General features: G+C 45.4%; 1 protein-coding gene across 1 annotated transcript in view; it reads right to left on the reverse strand.

Annotated features, from left to right (window-relative positions):
- Nucleotides 1-13482: 13482 nt before the first annotated feature.
- LOC127184087 (ubiquitin-conjugating enzyme E2 E2) overlaps nt 13483-20487 on the reverse strand; it is a 262961-nt gene continuing 255956 nt past the window's right edge. Inside the window, exon 5 of the mRNA XM_051140322.1 lies at nt 13483-14305. Coding sequence (XP_050996279.1) covers nt 14208-14305 — 98 coding nt within the window. The 3' untranslated portion in view covers nt 13483-14207. The remainder of the gene's footprint in view (nt 14306-20487) is intronic.

A 20487-nucleotide genomic window follows, 5' to 3' on the forward strand; every position in this document is an offset into this window, starting at 1 on the left:
TGCTAACCTAGGCCTAGTCCTGGAAGCTTCTAGCCTCTGTACAACTAACATAGGCCTAGAATGTTATCAGCCTCTGAGACTTACTGCTGACTACACTCACCCTTTCTAGTTTTTTCTGAACTCTGGCTGGTTGGTTTAACTCAGCTGTTCTTGCTTAAACTCCTCTCCAAATTGACTGATTCATTTGGCTTCTCTCAGTTTCTCACTGAATTGCTCTGCTTGGCCTCAAGCTAACTCTAGCGATCTGTTCTAATCTTCTGGCTCCTTCTCATTCTCTGGCTCCTTCTGTCTTCACTTGTGTCTAGCTCGTTCTTTCTTCAGCCTGTCTCTGTAAAACTCTCCCAGTTAAAACTGCCTCTGAGTCCCATAACTGAACTGCCAGGACCTCACCTCCACTGCACTGCCTCTCAACTCACTGACACAATCAAACTGACTGGACAGCACTGACCAGAGCTCAGAGATCTGCGTGCCTCTGTCTCCTGAGTGTTGCGATTAAAAGCATGTACCATAGGCCTTGACCTAAGCTTTTCTTTATCTGAAACTTGCTTTGTAGCAGGCTGGCCTTTGAACTAGGAAATCTGCATGCCTCTGTCTCCTGGGATTAAAGGTGTGTCTGCATTCCAACCGGATCACACAGACCTAGAAGGTCTTTGGTTGTGCTCTCTTGACAGAGGAGCCATGTTCTGAATTAATCCTCTACACACTTCTGGGTAGCTTCTCTTTCTGTGAGGACACAGAGTCTGCACACCTGGCGTGCCAGTTTGGAGAACCCAGGATTTCCCTCATGCTGTGCAAGAACTCTACCACTGACCCATTTTATTTTAAAAATTGAAGTTAAGTCTCCTTAAGCTGTTCAAGGCTGTCCTTGAATATGCTCTGCAGCACAAGTCATCCCTGAACTTGCAATCTTCCAGCATCAGCCTTCTGAGCAGCTAGGATTATAGGCCTACGTCACCTGGCTTGTTTAATCTATCTTGCAGTAGAGGCACTGTTGCTTTTATGGGAACGGCCCTCCCTGGCAGCCACCAACTGCACTTCTGCAGACAGCCTGCTCTTGCAGATATGCTCTTCATGAGACCTCCTATTCCCTTCCAGCCTCCTAAAGGGACCCTGCTCCGAGAACTGAGAGGCGGCATCTCCTGCAGACTCCAGCCCGCAGGATCCTCAGTGCAGAGGTCTGGCCTGTAACGAGGTTACCCTCCCTTCTCAGCACATTTGCAACTTCAAGCCTTGGGAGCTTGTGAAACCCATCTGGCTCTGTCGGTCTAGGACTACATCTCTGTCATGAGCCTGGTGATGTCAATGCTTGGAGTAGCCAATGGCACTCTCACACCTTCCTTCTTTCTCCAGGTCCGTTTTCTCTAATGCACGGTCTGCTACTGCCCATCCTTTTTGTTTCCTTTCTCTGGCAGCAATAGGGACTGAACTGACAGCCTCCTACATGCTAGGCAAGTGCTCTACCACTAAGATATATCTAAGCCCTCCTCCTCTTCCTCCTTTTACTTTTTTGAGATAAGATCTTGCACACAAGCTGGGCGTGGTGGTGCATGCCTTTAATCCCAGCACTTGGGAGGCAGAAGCAGATGCATCGCTGTGAGTTCGAGGCCAGCCTGGTCTACAAAGTGAATCCAGGACAGCCAAGGCTACACAGAGAAACGCTGTCTTGAAAAAAAAAATCTTGCACAGGTGTTCAGGTCTTAGCCTCTGAATTAGTTGGGACTTTATGCCTATGCCATCAGACATGGTCCCTTTCATTCTTAAACCTTGTTTTTATTATTTATTTTTTGTTGACTAATTTTACTACTTGACAGTTTCATACACGTTTATAATATGCTCTGATCTTTCTGCCCATTACCTCTCTCCCATCCTTGCCAACACTGTCCCCTGACCTTCCCAGATTCATGATTTCTGATTTTGTTTAGATCCATTTATTTTAACCAGGGCCATCTGCGTAGCCAGACTTGGAAGTGTCCACTGGAGCCTTCTGGGGGACACCTGATTGAGGGTTACAGCTTCTCCACTTTCTCAATCTATCAGCAGCAAATAATTTAGCTGGGAGGGGTCCTCTGAGTTCCCTCTCTACCCAAGTCTGACTACCAACAGGCTTGTTCTTATGCAGAGCCAGTGCAGGAGCCTGCGGCTTCTGAGAGTTATATACATGGCTGTGCTGTGCACAGGTGCCATTTTGTAGTCTTCCTTGTTTTCTGGCTCTTACCTTCTTTCCACCCCTCCCTTTTGCAATGTCCCTGGAACTCACAGAGGAGATGTGCCCATGGCTGAGCACTCAGCTGTTCTATATTCTCAACACCTTGTGCAGCCACGATTCCTTGTTTTCATCACTATTGACTGGAGAGTCCACTCTGATTAAGGCTCAGGGTAGCATTACGCCTTCCCTGGGACCAAACACCTCTCTTGAAGTACCTGTGACAGCTCATCTTCATCACCAGCTCGGCTGGGAAAACATACCTCAGAGGATAATCTCTAAAGGTGTTTGCAGATGAGCAGACCCACCCTGAGGGTGGATGGCACCATCCCATGGGATGGGATCCCGGACACAAAATGAGAAAGTGAGCCGAATTGCAGCACTCGTCTGTTTTCTGTTTCCTGACTGTGAGAGCTATGTGACGAGTCCATGCCTCACCTCCTTCCCCCACGCCATGATAGCCTGTGCTCCTTCTTGAATTATGAGGCAAAATAAACATTCCCTTCTTCAAGTTGCTTTGCCAGATATTTTACCACTGCAGCAAGAACAGTGCGAGGGTGGAAGCCATTAGCATGAGAAGCAGGGATGACCCTGGGGTGTGGCTTACTCGGCTAGATAAAATACTCTGGCAAAAAGCACTGTAAGAAGACAGGGTTTCTTTTGGCATGAGGTTCCAGAGGACAGTTTATCACGGCGCAGAAGGCATGGCATGGCAGCAGAGGCAGGAAACAAATGACATTTCATCTGCACATGGGAAGCAGACAGGCCAGGAAGTGGGGTGAAGTTATAAACCCTCAATGCCTGTCCCCAGGGTTGCATTTCCTCTGTTAAGACTATCTCCTCTAGATTCCCTAGTACCCTTAAACAGTGCCTCCAACAGGGGACCAAACGTCAAAAACCATGAGGCTATGGGGAGGCAGCTGTCATTCAAATCACCGCAGTCCCTTGGGCTGTTCACGTGTCCTCAGTTCTACTCTTGACTCCATCCTCCTCTCCACTTGTTACATCCTCCCATCATCCCCAGCGCATTTCTTGTCTTGGTGGCCATCTTGGTTTTCATCAGTACTGCAGAATATTTGAGAAATAAACATTTTGGGCTGGGGATGGGGCAGGACATTGCGTGGCATGTGTTCCAGCTCCAGCCCCAATTAGGAAGTGCTGATACGTCATCTGGACCTTCCGGGCAGGATGGGTGGTAGGGCAAGTGCTTGTCTGCAAGGCTGGGCTCCAGTCTTTCCTTCTCATCCACACATTCTACCTCTCCAAGCAGCACTCATTTCTAGGATAGATTTATTCTTCTGACCAGAATCTGGATGGGAGCCTCCCTGAAGAGGTGAGGACATACCCGGTGGCTGCCCCTTCTGCCTGCAATGTATCCAGGCACACATTCTCGCGCTCAGCATATTGAAAACCAAGCAGTACTTTTCTTGTTGCTCACAGCCTCCCTGTTGCCCTTGGTGGCGTGATCACAGCTGGCACGGCCACACATAGGCTGAGACCTACAGTGTGCCCTCCCTGCTGGATCAGAATTCTCTCCCAAGCTTCAGTTGGTTGTTTCTGTGGAACCAACCCACTCCAAATGGCATAAACCAACACCACTGAGTGTTGCTAGCTAGCAAGTGTAAAAACCAGGTCAGTTTCCCTGGTCTTGGCTGAGCTGAGGTGTGCACCTGCCACGTGCAGGTGATGGGTAGTGGCTGGGCTCTCACAGGTTGATTGGCTTAGAATGGTTTCAGTTCTTCTCCGTCTGGTTCCGTCTTCTAGCAGGCTGACCTGGGCAGAGAATGGGGTCTTTAAAATGAGGAAGTGTACAAGCCTGGAAACCAGGACTTGAGACGGGCATATGCTATTTCTAGCAATCTGCTGATCCAAGCAGGTTGGCACAGTCAAACTCCTGGGTTAGGGCAGAACTTGATCTTTTCACCGGATGCTCTAGGAAGGATGGAGGTATTGATCCGAACTGGGACCGAGACACTTCCTCTTTTGTGCAGTCAACCAGAAGGGCATTGGGAAACAGTTTTGTCTTAGTTACAGTTTCTATTGCTGTGATCAGACACCATGAGCAAAAGCAACTTGAAGAAGAAAAGGTTTGTTTCACCTTACAGGTTGCAGTCTATCATCCTGGGAAGTCAGGCGGGAAGCTGGAGACCAGGCAGGAAGCTGGAGGCAGGAACAAAAACAGAGACCATGGAGGGGTAGTGTACTGCCCTGCTCCTCATGGCTTGCTCAGCCTGCCTCTCTATACCATCCCGGGCTACCAGTCCAGGGTGGCACTGCCCACAGGGAGCAGGGCCCATCGCATCAATCGTCAATCAAGAAAATGCACCTCGGGCTTGCCCCCGTGCCTATCAGTGTGACATTTCATCAATGGAGGCTCTCTCCTCTCCAATGGCTCTAGTTGGTGTCAAGTTGACATAAAAGTAGCTAGCACAATGTTCTGGCTTGGTGGCCCATGTACTCAGTGACTTCTGATTCTGCTCATAGGAAGATGGGTAGGAAGGATTATTTATAAATCTTGTCTTAGAATTATAGTTCCCTATTCATCTTTCCTCAAATACACTCTCAAGTTCTTACCACAAATATTATCACTGAAAAAAATCCCATTCTTTAAAAAATTTTAAACTTTTCCTCCATTCTTCTTTTTTTAAAAAAAATATTTATTTATTTATTATTATGTATACAATGCTCTGCCTGCATGTACACCTGCACGCCAGAAGAGGCACCAGATCTCATTATAGATGGTTGTGAGCCACTGTGTCGTTGCTGGGATTTGAACTCAGGACCTCTGGAGGAGCAGTCAGTGCTCTTAATCTCTGAGCCATCTCTCCAGCCCCCTTCATTCTTCTTAAATAGTTCTCACTTGTAATTTTCTTTGTCTCTGCTGACCCAGTATTGATTCTAAGATCTCTCTCTGTCTTAGCTAAGTGGATTTTACTTTTTGAGAATTTCATACACGAATATTGTACTCACATTATCTCTACCACACTCTCCTCTCTCCAGCTATTCCTGTGCCACCCTATTCCCTGTCAACTTCATGACTCCTTCTTTAATTATATTTGTTTTGCATGCACACACACACACGCACATGTGCATGCACGCGCGTGCACACACACACATACACACACCCTACGGGGTACATTTACTGTATATGTGTACATGTCTCGGGCTGACCACCCAGGATGGATGACTGTCAGGGAAAGCATCCCTGAAGGCTGATTCTCCTCAGCAGCCATGAGCTAATTGCCTGTAGCATCTGAGTCCTCCATGATCTCTTACTCTATGAAACAAGCTGAATATAAATTATAAAAAACTGGGAGGTGATGAATCAGTTTTTAGGTTATTTTTGTAGTACCCAGCAAGGTGGGATCTTTTATACAATCCTACCTTTAATACAAGTTAGTTTTATATAAACTGACACATTAAAAATAATTGCTTTTTAGTTTTGTTGATACATGGTCTTACTCTGTAGACCATGCTCACCTCAAACACATGAATCCTGTGACTCTGCAAACTAGTGCTAGGATTTACAAGTGAGAGTTATCATGTCCAATTAAAAATGATTTCCAAATAAGCCAGTTTTTTTCTTCCTCACATATAACTACTGAAAAAAAAAAAAAAAACTCAAACGATAATGAAATATTACCATTTACTCCAAATCCCACAGTCTAAATCTGGCCTGACAAGGCCACCCTGTTACACCGAAGGGAAGGCTCAGGCATTACTCACATTTTTTGTTCTTTCAGAACTGCTTGTAACCCTAGCTGCAGGGGATCATCTATTTTTCCTGGCCTCTATGGACACCCCCTACACACACACACACACACACACACACACACACACACACACACACACACACACGGGACTTTCAAGGTTCTTTAGTGTGGGCATATGGTCATGTGTTTTACATTTAAGGAGAAGTGCAGCATCATGCTTGGGTTTTGAATAAACTCCTGAGGGCCCTCAGGGACTCTGACCAGCTTCTGGAAGTTCTCATCAGATGTCTTGCCATTGTCTTGGCTGCTCAGAGATCATAAATCACAGTGCTTGGGGACTGTTTGGTGGCGTGCAGAGCTGTCACAGCTCATAGTGGCGATCACTCTCATTTGTTGGTTTGCTGTTTTGAGCAGACAAGAAGAAGCGAGCTCATCCTACTTCCAGGCAACTCCAGCACAGAGGCTGGCAGCTGTCCTGGGAGACCACGACCTCTCCCTGCCCCGGAGTCCCGATCCTGCACTGGGGATTTTGGAGATTCCTGTTACATTTTCTCTGCTCTGAGACACCTGTGGAAGGAATTTGCCATGCTGCCAGCGAAGACTGACAGACTATTTCGGGAGAACCAGGTGTGATTGTTGTTGCAAACTCTGACCTCCCACCTAAACTTTAAAGATAGACAGGGTGGCATTGCCGGGCAGGACTAGTGGCTCTTACACAGTACCGAAAGATGCCTGGGTTGTTGGGGAACCTTACCCAACCTTACCCCTGCCCTGAACCAGTCCAGAAGGTCTGGCCCGGATGACAAGTGTCTTCCCAAATCAAAAGATCTGGATTAAAGGCTTATGTCTTCCCACCTCAAAGACCTTATTATTTCAAATTAAGCAAAACCCTCAAGATAGCTAAAACAAATTTTTTTTAACAATAAAAGAACTGGAGGTATCACCAACCCCAATTTTAGAGCAATAGTAATAAAAACTGTACACCATTGGCATAAAAAGACAGGTTGATCAGTGAAACTGAGTTAAAAGCCCAGATGTAAATTTACATGCCTATGGACACTTGATTTTTGACAAAGGAGCCAAAATCATACAATGGAAAAAAGAAAGCATCTTTAACAAATGGTGCTGGTCTAACTGGAGGTCTGCATGCCAAAGAATGTAAATACATCCATATTTATCACCTTACACAAAACCAAAGTCCAAGTGGTTTAAAGACCTCAACATAAAACCAGATATATTAAACCTACTAGAGGAGACAGCAGAGAATAGCTTTATACTCAGTGGCACAGGAGACAACTTCCTGAACAGAACACCAACAGCTAAGGCATTAAGATCAGCAATTAATAAATGGGGCCCCATGGAATTGAGAAGGTTCTGTAAAGGAAAGGACACTGTCAATAGGACAAAATGGCATCCTACAGACTGGGAAAAGATCTTAACCAGCCCTACATCTGACAGAGGGCTGACATTCAAAAATATATAAAGAACTCAAGAAACTAGATATGAAGAAACCAAATAACCCAATTTAAAAATTGGATACAGAGCTAAATAGAATCTCAACAGAGAAATCTCTAATGGCTGAGAAGTATTTAAAGTAATGCTTAATATCCTTAGTCATCAGGGAAATACAAATCAAAATGACTCTGAGAGTCCATCTTACACCTCTCAGTATGGCTAAGATCAAAACCTTAAGCTATAACTCATGCTGGTGAGGATGTAGAGAAAGGGGAACACTCCTCCATTCCTGGTAGGAGTGCGAACTTGTACAACCGTTTTGGAAAACAATTTGTCAGTTTTTCAGAACACTGGGAATAGGTCTACCTCAAGACCCAGCTATACCACTCTTGGGCATATACCCAAAAGAAGACAACGAGGGCATTTGCTCAACTATGTTCATAGCAGATTTATCTATAATAGTCAGAAACTGGAAACAACCAATGAATGGATAACAAAAATGTGGAACATTTACACAATGGAATATTATTCAGGCATTAAGAACAATGACATCAGGAAACGTTCTGTCAGATGGATGGAACTAGAAAAATATATCATCCTGAGTGAGGTAACCCAGACCCAAGAAGACACACATGGTATGTACTCACTTATAAGTGCATAATAGTCATAGAGTGCAGGATAACCATGTTACAAACCACAGACCCAAAGAAGCTAAGTAACAAGGAGGACCCAAGGGTGTATGCTTGAGTCTCACTGAGAAGGGGGAATTTAACTAGACACAGGGGTGGATGGAAGGAAGGAAACGGGTGGGAGAGGGAGTTGGGATGGGAGCAAGAGTGATGAGGTGGGTGGTGGGGGGAGGACTGAGGAAGAGAGTTCTGGGAGAGACAGCTAGATTGGGGGAGCTAGAGACCTAGGACAATGGAAACTCCCAGAAATCTATGAGGGTGACCCTAGCTAAGATTCTTAGCAATGGGGGATATGGAGCCTGAACAAGCCATCTCCTGTAACCAGGCAAGACTTTCAAAGGAGGGATTAGGAGCCCAACCCAGCCACAATATGTTCTGCCTACAAGATGTGCATGAGTAAAAGATGGAGCAGAATTTGAGGGAAGGGCTAACCAATGACTAGCCCAGCTTGAGACTCATGCCATGAGCAGGAAACCCTACCCCTGACTCTATTAATGGTACGCTGCTATGCTTGCAGACAGGAACCTAGCGTAACTGTCATCAGAGAGGCTGCACCCAGCAACTGATGGAAACTGATGCAGAGATCCACAGCCAAACATTAGGTGAAGCTTGGGGGATCGTGTGAAAGAGAGGGAGGAAGGATTGAAGGAGCCAGAAGGGTCAAGGGCAGCACAAGAAAACCTACAGAATCAGCTAACCTGGGCCTGTAGGGGCTCACAGAGACTGGACCACCAACCAGAGAGCATGCATGGGATGAACCTAGGTCCTCTCCATATACGTAACAGTTCTTCATGTGGGACTTCTAAGGCCAGAAGCAGGGGCCTTCGACTGCCTTTGGATCCCTTTTCCATGACTGGGCTGCCTTGTCTAACCTCAGTTTAAGATGTGCCTAGTCTTACTGTAACTTGATATGCCAAGGCTGGCTGATCTCCACGGGAGGCCTCTCCTTTTCTGAGGAGAAGGCAAGGAAGGGGTGAATGTGGAAGGGAGGGTAAGGTGAGAGAGGGACTGGGAGGAAAGGAAGGAGGGGAAGCTGGGTTTGAGATGTAAAGAAAATAAATAACTTAAAAAAAAAAAAAAAAAGCCAAACGAAGCAGCATGAAACAGAAATCTACAAAACTACCATTGAGTCTGTTTTGTGTTAACTGCCTACTGCTGGGCATGGGGCCTATTTTCCATTGCAAGCAATTGGCACTTGGAGATAGCTTCTTGCTTAGGGATGTGAGCTCCTGTCCACTTCCTCCTCTCAGTGCTGGGACCGCACCTGGCTTGAACTGTGCAGGCTGTGTCCATACTGCCACAGTCTGTGAGTTCATATATCTGTCAGTCCTGTTGTATTTCCTTGGTGTCATCTATTCCCTGTGGCTCTCACAACCTCTGTCTCCTTTACTACATACAGAGTTCCCTGAGTCCTGAGGGGAGGGTCTAATGAAGATTCATTTTCTTGATTGATATGGAAGAGCCCAGCCCACAGTGGGCTGTTCCTAGGTGAGTGGTGTTCATAAGTATAAGAAAGCAAACTGATTTGTTCTGTTGACAGTGTCTCCTGCCTTACAGAAGCTTCTCAGCCTTATGAGGTCCCATTTATTAATTGTTGGCCTTAAGGCCTGGGTTGTTGGTGTTCTGTTCAGGAAATTGTCTCTTGTGCCAACGTGTTCCAGGCTCTTCCCCACTTTTTCTTCTAACCGAGTTAGTGTCTCTGGTTTTATGTTGAGGTCTTTAATCCACTTGGACTTCAGTTTTGTGCATGGTGACAAATATGGGTCAAATTGCATTTTTCTACATGTAGACATCCAGTTAGACCAGCACCATTTGTTGAAGATGCTATCGTTTTTCCATTGAATAGATTTGGCTTCTTTGTCAAAAATCAAGTGACCATATGTGTACGGATTCATTTCTGGGTCTTCAATTCGATTTCATTGATCAACCAGCCTATTGCTGTGCCAGTACCATGCTGTCTTAATTACTGTGGCTCTATAGTACAGCTTGAGATCAGGTATGGAAATTCCTCTGGAGGATCTTTTATTGTATAGGATTGCTTTTGCTATTCTGGTTTTTTTGCACTAGCCCAAAAGGCATGTCCCATGAACGTCTTCACTTACCAGGAGATTGGGATAGATGTGAGGACATACTACTGAGACTCTATGTAAGAGACATATAAGAGATGGGGAAATAGAAGGACCCAGAGGGGCCTGCTCAAACTGTTGCACTAACCAAGGACAATACAATAGTAAACATTGAACCCCTACTCTGTTCTACCCAATGGACAGGACATTTTCCATAGTTATGTGGAGAGTGGGGACTGACTTTGACATGAACTCTGGTGCTCCATATTTGACCACCTGCCCTTGGTGGGGATGCCTAGTGGCACTCAAAGAAAGAATAGGCAGGCTACAAAGATGAGACTTGATAGCCTATGACCATATAGTGGGGGAGGAGGGCCCCCTCGGTCATAGACCTAGGGGAGGGGAATAGGGTGAAAGAGGGAGGGAGGGAGGAATGGGAGGATACAAGAGAAGGGATAACAATTTGGTTATAATCTGAATAAATTAATAAAATAAATTTAAAAAAAGAAAGCAAACTGAGTAACCCAGGGGAGCAAGCCAGTAAGCAGCATTCCCCCCCATAGCCTCTACTTTAGTTCTTGTTCTGACTTCCCTTCATGGTGAACTGTAGCCAGTATGATGAAATGAACTCTTTCCTCTCCAAGTTGCTTTTGGTTGTGGTGTTTTATCACAGCAATAGAAACCCAAGACCGGGATGTTGCTCAGTGGCAGACTGTGCTCCAAGCATGTGTGAGCTTCTTGGTCTAATCCACAGATTTTAAGACATACTATTTCTCCACTTGAACCATCAATGGGTCCCCACAAGACAGATGAAGAATGCTCTGTTGATTTGCAGTTTGTCTACACATCAAGGCCATAACCTTCTGAATAATTTAAGATCAATAAATATCTCAAACTACTTTGTCAATGACTGATAGTATTGTCTCACTGAGGATCTGCCAACATTTTATTCAGTAGATCAACAAAACAACTACCAATAGTTGGTTTTAAAATTTAGCAGATTTAGGGTATAAAACCATCTTATGTTTTTCATGAAACATACATATTTTTCAGAGATTGTTTATGTTTAGTACTTTCAGTGCCAAACTACTTCCAAATCCCATTTTATAAGCAGTTCCCAAAGAGTCCTGGGAGTGCACTGGCTGTTGTAACTAGATGGCCCTGCTGCCTGGAGTACAGACTCAGTGAGCTCTAAGATCCGTGAGTCTCTGAAGCCTCCCTAACCTTTACACATTGAGAGCACAGTGGATGTGTTTGACATGAAGTATTTAGGGCTCAAAAAGATGAGAGTGTTTTATAGTCTCTTCATATTTAATTGGCATAAGCTCCAAAATGGTTCTCGACAAGCAAACACACCTGGGACAGGAAAACGTATGAGAATTGTCTCAATATCTGTCTCTGAAATAACATATTCTTTTTCTTTAAAACTTTATTTATTTATTTATTTGTATTTGTTTGAGTGTGTGGCAAATGTGTCTACACAGAGGCTGGAAGAGGGAGGGTGTTAAGCCCTTGGAGTTGGGGTTTTAGTCAGTTGTATGCTGCATGATGGTCCCTTTCTTAAGCCCTGAGCCCCAACAGACACTGTTAAGTAATGTGAAGCAGAGAAGGTAGGAGATGTGGAGTGCAACAGAGTCGATGTGCTATTTAAAATGTGTGCCAAATGGAGCTGACATTTTCAAAGACAGGCGAGTGGTGCAAACACTGTCTGTGCAAGCTATGCAGCCAGGGTCTGTAGTCATCAGTCAAAAAAATTCAATGAAACAAATTTTACATAAGTTCAATGTTTTCATGCCTGAGGTTAAGCCTAAAGTAAAAATAAACACGCATGGAGATTTGTAGCACAATACGCTTCCTTGGCAACTGAAAAGAATTATTTTCATAGTATGCTAATTTTAAGTGTTTTATAGTTAAAAAAAGAGCTGGTCTATATTAGGGACTGGCAAACCCACAAGCCATACCTGGCTGATACTGCAGCTGGGCAAAGGTTTGTTGGAGCTGGTGAATTCTCTGTGGCTCGTTTTGCTGGTTATAGAGGTGACAAAGGTCAGCAGAGATGACAGAGTTCTGGAACTCTGGGACGAGTGTTTAGATAAGGCATGTTCAGATCATTATGAAAAAGAGGGAACAAAGGAAATGGAGGTGTGGATCAAGAGTTAAGAGTGAGCGATTGCTGCTGTTCCCAGCACCACACCAGGTGCTCACCACTGATGGTACCTGCAACTCCAGGGGATCCAACAACTTGTTATGGTGGGCACCCACCCACATGTGACATATATACACCCAGAGAACACACATATACATAAATAAAAATACATCTTAAAAAGATACCCACAGGCATTTTGGTTTAAAAGTATTATTTCATGGGGCTGGAGAGATGCCTCAGTGGCTAAGACCACTGGCTGTTTTTTTTTTTTAGAGGACCCAGGACCAATTCCCAGTATCCACCTGGCAGCTCACAACTAGTTCCAGGGGACCCAATATCCTTCTCTTACCTCCATGGGTACTGCATGTACTTGGTGCATAGACACATATGCAGGTAAAACACCCATGTACATAAAATAACTCTTTAAAAACCCGACTATTTATATTTACTTACAAACCTTAACCACTTAAAACTAACAAAACCAGCATATTTAATATAGATATTTAAAATGTCGATGTAGGCAGAGGTGTATGGCACCATCGGTCGTACCACTTAGCAGTAAGACATTATTTAATGGAGTGTACTGAATGGTAGAAATTCCAGTCCAGTGCATGGACATCACCTGCAAATCAGTGTTAAACCCAGTTTGGACCACTGGTCCGTCTGACTCTGGTGGCACACTGACACTAGGGTTGGGTCACCATGCCTGGCCCTGATCGTGTGGCTGTCTCTGGCAGACAACACACTAATACGATCTTTAGGTTGAGCCCCTGTGCCTGCCACTGACTGTGACTGTGACCCACACAGAGAAGTTGGCTTCTACCAAAATTATGGAGGAAAAAGCAGAACAAAAGAAGGCCACTCAGCAGGTGCAAACTGTGCTAGGGAAAAGCAAACAGAGAACATGAAAGTTGCTGGATGCAGCCGTCAGCCTGGACTGCATATTCACAAGCAGGTTATTATTAGAGCCATATTGTCACTGTTGAATAGCAGAAAGGATGGAGGGCCAATGTGTAATGTGACCATGGAGTCTCCAGACAGCTGGAGAGACCCCACATGCTAATAAGCAGCTCCACCATAAACAGCCTTAACGGTTGGAGGTAAAGCGGAACACAGAAACCAGAGGATTGGGCAGAGGCAGGCATCAGTGCACAAGGGGCTGTGTAGGTCACTAGGACACAAAGCAAATGCCGGTGCAGAAGGGCACTGATCCGCCACAGTGATTTATTGAGGCTTTAATAATACAAGTGTACATCAACTGATCCACAGTCAAAAGTGGCAGGTCCCTAAGAAATTTACAAGCACTTAAGTAAATCAAAATACATATTATTTTGTTCAATCTAACAGTCTTCTGCGTGGGGGACAGAAGGCTCGTGATAGACAGGGTCTCAGTAATGCACAGTGATTCTGATTGGACCTTTTGTACAAAACCTTGTTCCCAGTAGCATGCACCCACCAATAAAGACTTCAGTACAAAAAATTAACCCTAAGCACTACATTTAAGTAGAAACGAGATATAATTCTGAATGTGTGTTTTCCCAAAGTGCACATAAAAGAAAACAAAAAAAGATAAAACAAACAAACAACAACAAAAAACCCAAAACCACACAGTAATACAAAGCTTTGTATGTAAGCTCTTACTAGTACAGATCCAACATGGGTTGTACTTAAAACAGAGGTTCCCATCCACAGTGTGGTGCGGGAATTCCAAATCTTTCAAGTTAACAGAAACTGAAAAGGGAATAAAGGGAGAAAAGAGGGCCAAAGATAAAGGAAGGCAGGTAGTGGCAGGAAGGAGGAGGGACAAACGACATACCATCACAAAACAGTTCAAAATTTAATAAAAACAGGAAACAGAACGGAGGCCTGGAGGGGCAGGTGAGCTATCGATGCACTTGGTGAATGTGCTTGCACACGGCTGGCACACGCAGGCCCCTAGGTGGCGTACCGCTTGGTCCACTGTCTGGCCATCCGGTCGTGCTCGGCTCTGTTGGTCATGTACTGTGTGGCAATACTGCCCACCAGCGGGTCGGCTGTAAGAGAAGAGAGCCAGGCATCAGTAACACCACCAGGGAGCAAGCAGTGGCCTGAACACCCACACCAGAGCCTCTCCACCTGCAGATGAGTCATCTACCTGTGCGTTACCAGTACTGATGATTCCATTTCTGACAAGTTTCCCTTTCTCTCCCTGTCCTCGCCACAGGCTGTTACCCTAGTCTTGTCTCCGGAGAAAGCACAGGTGGGCTCTGGGAGGGAGTGCCAGAGTCCAGGGGGAGATTTCCTGTGGGAGGCTCAGACAGCTTGGCTGCCTTGTCGCAGGGTTAGCACCACAGCAGTGGCTCTCTAACTGTGTGAGGATGGCCACATGGAGGTGGAACACGACAATAAGAAGCAGCTGTTCTTACCTCACACAAAACAGGAGGAAAAACATCTCTTGCCTCTTCTAGTCCACAGAGCTCAGCACTATAGAAATACTGGTACCTGCTAACAAACCCACTGCAGAGAGCTCCCAGCGCTGACAGGAGGGAGGAGCAAGCAGAGGGGCTGAGGGGCCTGGAGGCAGGGCTGCCCAAGGCCACAGGGAACTGGGGCAGGAGCCTCAGTGTTTGTTGAGGAAAAACGTCAAAGGCATTTAAAAGCATCTACAGTTTTCAACCACCCAGCTCACTCTAATTCTCTAATTTCATTCTTTCCCTTGAATTTTATTTCCTTTATACTTGGTGTTAAAAATGTGGGTTTATCTAAGCAGTTACCCGAAAACAGACAAAAAGGAAAGGGGCAGCAGGAGCTAACGTTGACTAATAACAAGCACAGAGTGTGGAGGATGTCTGCAGCCAACCCTGTTACCTAGCAAGGCGGATGCCACAGGAGGACCAGGTTTCCCATCAGCTAAGCTCAGATGCCCAAGACGCCGCCCGCCTGAGGTATCTTGCTATCATTTCCCTAAGGAAGAAGGCAGCTCCAACATCCGCCCCCCCCCCCCCGCCCCAGCACAGAAGTGAGCAGTCTAAGGGCTTGCCTTGCTCAGTGTGACCCTCCTTCTTGCTCTCACATCACTGAAACTACCTCTTCAAGCCAGCGCAGTTAGGCGTCACAATCTAGACTCCACCTGGTGCACGTCTTAAATGTGAGGTCTTTAAGCTGAGATGAGGTACCAACTGTAGGAGCCAAAGTGCAGCCGGTGCCACATTTCTCTGTCTTGGCTGAAATGACTTGTTCTAGGATCTGGCAGTTTAGAGTGCAAAGCTGTGGGTCCCTGGATGCCAGGCTTGGAATACGAACCTCCTTCTACATCACTTGTATTAGTGACACACTTGCTCCATCCATGAATGCCCTGGCTGAGTGAGCTACAGACAGTTGTGAGCCACTCTCTGAGTCCTCTGGAGGAGCAGCCAGTGTTCTTAACTGCTGAGCCATCTCTTTGCCCCAACAAAGTAGCTCTTGAGGTTAAAAGGTTTGAAGTGTGAAAAGGCTCAAGATAACTGAGTCAAAGGCTGAAGTGTCAAGGTGGCTGAGGAGGAGCCAGGACACTGTTTTTCCTAGTCTTTAGCTGGGACCCTACTGGAAACATTCTCACAGGTCTCAGTAACTCAGGGAGCCACTCACACAAGAGCTGAAATGAGCATTCAAATGGGATGCATCCTACTCTATTTCTGAAATAAGCTGCTCTGAAACAGGAATGATTTCTTATTACTCTATTTTTAAAAAGATAGTTACAAATTTCCAAATCATCATTAATCTCTGAGGTTTTTACCTATAGGTTTCTTTCTCTATGTAAAATTTCCAAGAAGATTAATTGGACTCTAACTACTCTCTCTATATTTTTTGCCTTAGAAAATGAAAATTTTTTGAATTTTTTACTTTTAAGGAGTATGTTCATATTAACACCAAGTTCAGTTGAGATTGGTTTCAGGTGCTGGGGCTCATGTGAGGCCAGCACTGCTGCAGAGCCACACCCTGAGCCTGGAGGGACCAGTGCAGTGAGTACTAGAGGTCCCGGAGGCAGAAGGCCAGTGCCCACAGTAGGGTCAGCAGACAGGTCCTGGTTAGGAATGGGCTTTGTGTCCCCCTCCAGTAATTGGAGCAGAACTTGTCTGCTATTGTGACCTAGTGCAGGCAGTGACACTGAGCTGTCTCCTCCCCCAGTATTTTAAGATGTGTGTCATGCATACCCTTGATTCTCCCTGCAGAAAGCTCAGAGTATTCCTAGCACCTCAGGGCCTAACCTCTCTCTGGCTGGGGCCTATCGGGCTGGAAGTGCCTCTGAAAAGGGCAGAGGGAGATGGGGCCAGAGGAGAAAGCAGCAACTGACACAGAGAAGGGAATGGACAGGGAACATCCCGTCTAAGCTGCTCAGTGGAAAGGAGAAAATGACCCCTCTTCTTATGAAGGCCCATACATGGGGGCTAGAGTCTGGACCCAGTCCTACGGTTTACCAGGCCACCCTGGACAGACCACTCAGTGTCTCCATGCGAGCATGTCCTTGACCACAGGGTGATCACAGCAGCAGGACTCATGCTATAGTTAAGGATAAAATGAAGTAAGCCTCAGAAAACAACCAAAACCGACAGATTTTATAAGAGGACAGGATGATAAGAACCTGCACACATCTTTACAAAATATAAATCTGGGGTTGGCAAGATGGCTCAGTACGGAAAGGTGACTGCCACCAAGCCCAACAACTTGAGTTGGACCCTGCATCCCACATCGCAAAAGGACTCTACAAAGTTGTTCTCTGACCTCCACAGAGCATCCCCCCATGTGAAATAAATAAAATGTAATAAAAATATAAATCTGATTTTTCCAGATATAATTCAAAGTTGGTATAGCTTAAACCCCTACCCAGATCTAGCCAATGGTCAGAACATTCTCCACAGTTGAGTGGAGAGTGGGATATGACTTTCTCACATACTCTGGTGCCTCACATTTGACCATGTCCCCTGGAGGGGGAGACCTGGTGGCACTCAGAGGAAGGACAGCAGGTTGCCAAGAAGAGACTTGATAACCTATGAGCATATACAGGGGGAGGAAATCCCCCTCAGGAACAGTCATAGGGGAGAGGAATAATGGGAAAAGGGGGGGGGGGGGGGAAGAATGGGAGGATACAAGGGATGGGATAACCACTGAGATGTAACAAGAATAAATTAATAATAAAAAATTAAAAAAAAAAACCACAAAGTTGGTATAGCCTCCAAGACCTGCTGTGATGTAGATCGTGGGTGCTGTTGCTGTTGTTGTTTAGCATTGTCTACTCATGGGCCTCCACCACCTTCAGTGTTGCTGATCCCCACCCCCCATGGCTCCCTACCGCTCCTGAGGTTGGCCATCTGCCACGTCCTCCCTGGAGCATCTTCTGACATTTAGTTAAAGCACAGCCTCCTTGGGAGCCTCTAAAAGTCTTACGAGTCCATTACTGACTTGGCTATCCATGGCTGTAACGCTGCACAGTACAAAGCGTCCTTTAGCCCCAGGGCCCAGAGCACACACATGCAGCTGCCACTTTCCACACCACCACCACTGTGTCCTGACCACTATAGAAACAGCACTAAACCATGGCTCAATCACTGACACACAAGCTTGAAGACATGAGTTTGGGTCCTAAAGTCTACATCGAAGCTGGATGTAGTGTCTGGTCTATCTGTAATTCCAGCAGCCCAATGTCAAGATTCAAGGAAGAGATAGGAGAATTGCCGGAGACTCACAGGCCATCTAGCCTGACATACACAGTGGAGAGTTAGCCTACCATACACAGTAGAGAGCCAGCCTGACACACACAGTGGAGAGCAATGGGAAACTTATTCTTAAGCAGGGTGGAAAGTGAGGATGCACTCAGGACCTCCAAAGAAAAGGAAGTTTGTCCCCCTTGAAAACTATCAGCGAGTCAGACAGTGCTGTGGTAGTTCTTTCTACCCTAATTCTTCCACTGTTTCTTCACCATGGCTCCATGTGGCCAGCTCCTAGACTGTTAGGGCTACTGCTTCTCTAGCTGCCTGTCATATATGCAGTCAAGATTTTGCTTTATTTTTTGGATACCTGTTGAGTCTCTGGAGGTTTTGTGTGGAAGAGCTGACAAAGAGCAACAGTTCACTTCTGTTTCCTTCACAGCACTTTCCTTCCCACAATTCAGTCTAGGCTGGCTCTGGTTTGTTTAAAGTTTTCGTAAAATTAACTAGCAACAGAGGCATGCCATAATAAATCCAAACAGGAAGAACACAAAGTCATGTATGTCAGGCCCCTTCTGCCTTGAGATGAGCGCCCTCAGTGGTTGGATGCTTACCTACCGCTGCGTACGGGCATCCCACGACAGATGCTCTGCACCTTCTCCTTTCCTCTGTGGTGAGGTGCTGGAGCTGCATTTCTCAGGCAGCACCCTCAGATCAAGTTCCGCATCTTTAATAACTCTAGGCACGTCTCCCCACTGTTAGCGTTTGTTTTCCCACTCTCCATTTATTACAGTTGATTCTGACTGTTGCCAGGAGAACTAGGAGGACAAAGCAGGCATGGTGGCACACGCCTGTGATCCCAGATCCCAGGAGGCTGAGGCGGGACAAGCATGAACTCAAGCCACCCTGGGCTACAGAGCAATACTGTCAAAAAAACTGAAGCCAAACTGAACCTAAGCAAACAGACAAGCATGAAGGAGCTGCTATTCCAGTCTAGAGTTGATGGGGCCCACATAACAGGCTTTGGCAATTTTTTTCTAAATGTCTTTCAATAAAAGAAAATGCACTATTTTTGGACACTCTCACCAATTATTACTAATTAAGTTATTTTTTCCATTTTAAGAGGAAAAAGGTACCTATGCCTGATTTCTCCATGTTTAACTTGATGCTGACCAAGACCTAACACTTCTGGCTTTGCTCACCATTTGTATCTCATCCTCTGTAAGCTGTTTGTTGTGTCTGCTGTCCATTTATAAAGGAGCACACTGATACTAAAAAGAGCTGAAATTCAGCTTTGATCTCAGCTAGTATCTGCTTCAGCCTTTGTAAGACCCATGGGCCAAATGTCCCCTTCAATTTTGACTTTCCTGAATGGAGTGCCATGATCACACTGGTCACTGTCACATCTAAGAAACACACATGAGTTTTTAAATGTAGTAAGTGTCCTATGTAAAAGTAATTTTAATTTCCTGACTCAATTGTTGTCTGGGAGGCTTACTACCTCCTTCTACTAACCTAGGCCTAGTCCTGGAAGCTTCTAGTCTCCATACAATCTAATCTAGGTCTAGAATGTTTTTAGTCTCTGAGACTTACTGCTTAATAAGCTGACACTTTCTTGTTCTTTCTGATATCTGGGCTGGCTGGTTCAACTTGGCTGTTCTGGCTCAAACTCTTCTCCCAGCTGACTTATTTAATCTGGTTTCTGTCTTGGCCTCTGAATTGTTCTCTTTGGCCTCAAACTAACTCAGCTATCTGCTCTAATCTTCTGGCTTCTTCTCATTTTTCTGGCTCATTCCATCTTTCTCTATAACCCACCTGTCTTGGTAAAACTGCCTCCTCTCTCTGTAAAACTGCCTCTTAAGTAGCTTCCCTTTCCTTTCCCTTAACATGAAAGTTGGGTGTATTCTATTCTGTCAAATCTTCTCTGATTCATCATCTTTTCTGCCACTCAGACATTATTTCGAACATGGGTGTTTCCTTCTATAAACTAACTTTACCTTTCTTTGAGATTAAAGGCATGCATTACCATACCTGGATCTAAGCTTTTCTTTACTTGATACTTGCTTTATACCAGACTGGCCTTGAACTCAGATTTGTTTGCCTCTGTCTCCTGGATTAAAGGTGTGTTTATACCAGCCAGATCACACACACCTAGAAGATCTTTGGATGTGATCTCTTGCCAGAACAGCCATGTTCTGAATTCATATTCCTCTACAGTCCTAAGTGAGATGTGGGACTGAAAACTGTTTCATAGCCAAAGATAAAATACAGAACACAAAAGAGAAAGGCTTGCAACTATCTTTTTTTTCTTTTCATATCTTTTGGTATGTTGGAGACTGAACCAAAGGCCTTGTTCATGCCTGGCAAGCAGTCTGCCCCAGCAACAACCCTAGCTTGGATCTGTCAACGTGTGTATTTACGTAAGTGCTCATGTGAGCAGGAAGACTGGCTGCCTTGTGTTAAAAAAGACTTGGGAACAAAACAGGTCTTGCTAGTGTCTGTGTCACATACTAAGAGTCATAGAAGGGGCTTGCTAATGCAATGGCGGCTGG

The sequence above is a fragment of the Acomys russatus genome, chromosome 3 (assembly GCF_903995435.1).
Source record: "Acomys russatus chromosome 3, mAcoRus1.1, whole genome shotgun sequence".
Lineage (NCBI taxonomy): Eukaryota > Metazoa > Chordata > Mammalia > Rodentia > Muridae > Acomys > Acomys russatus.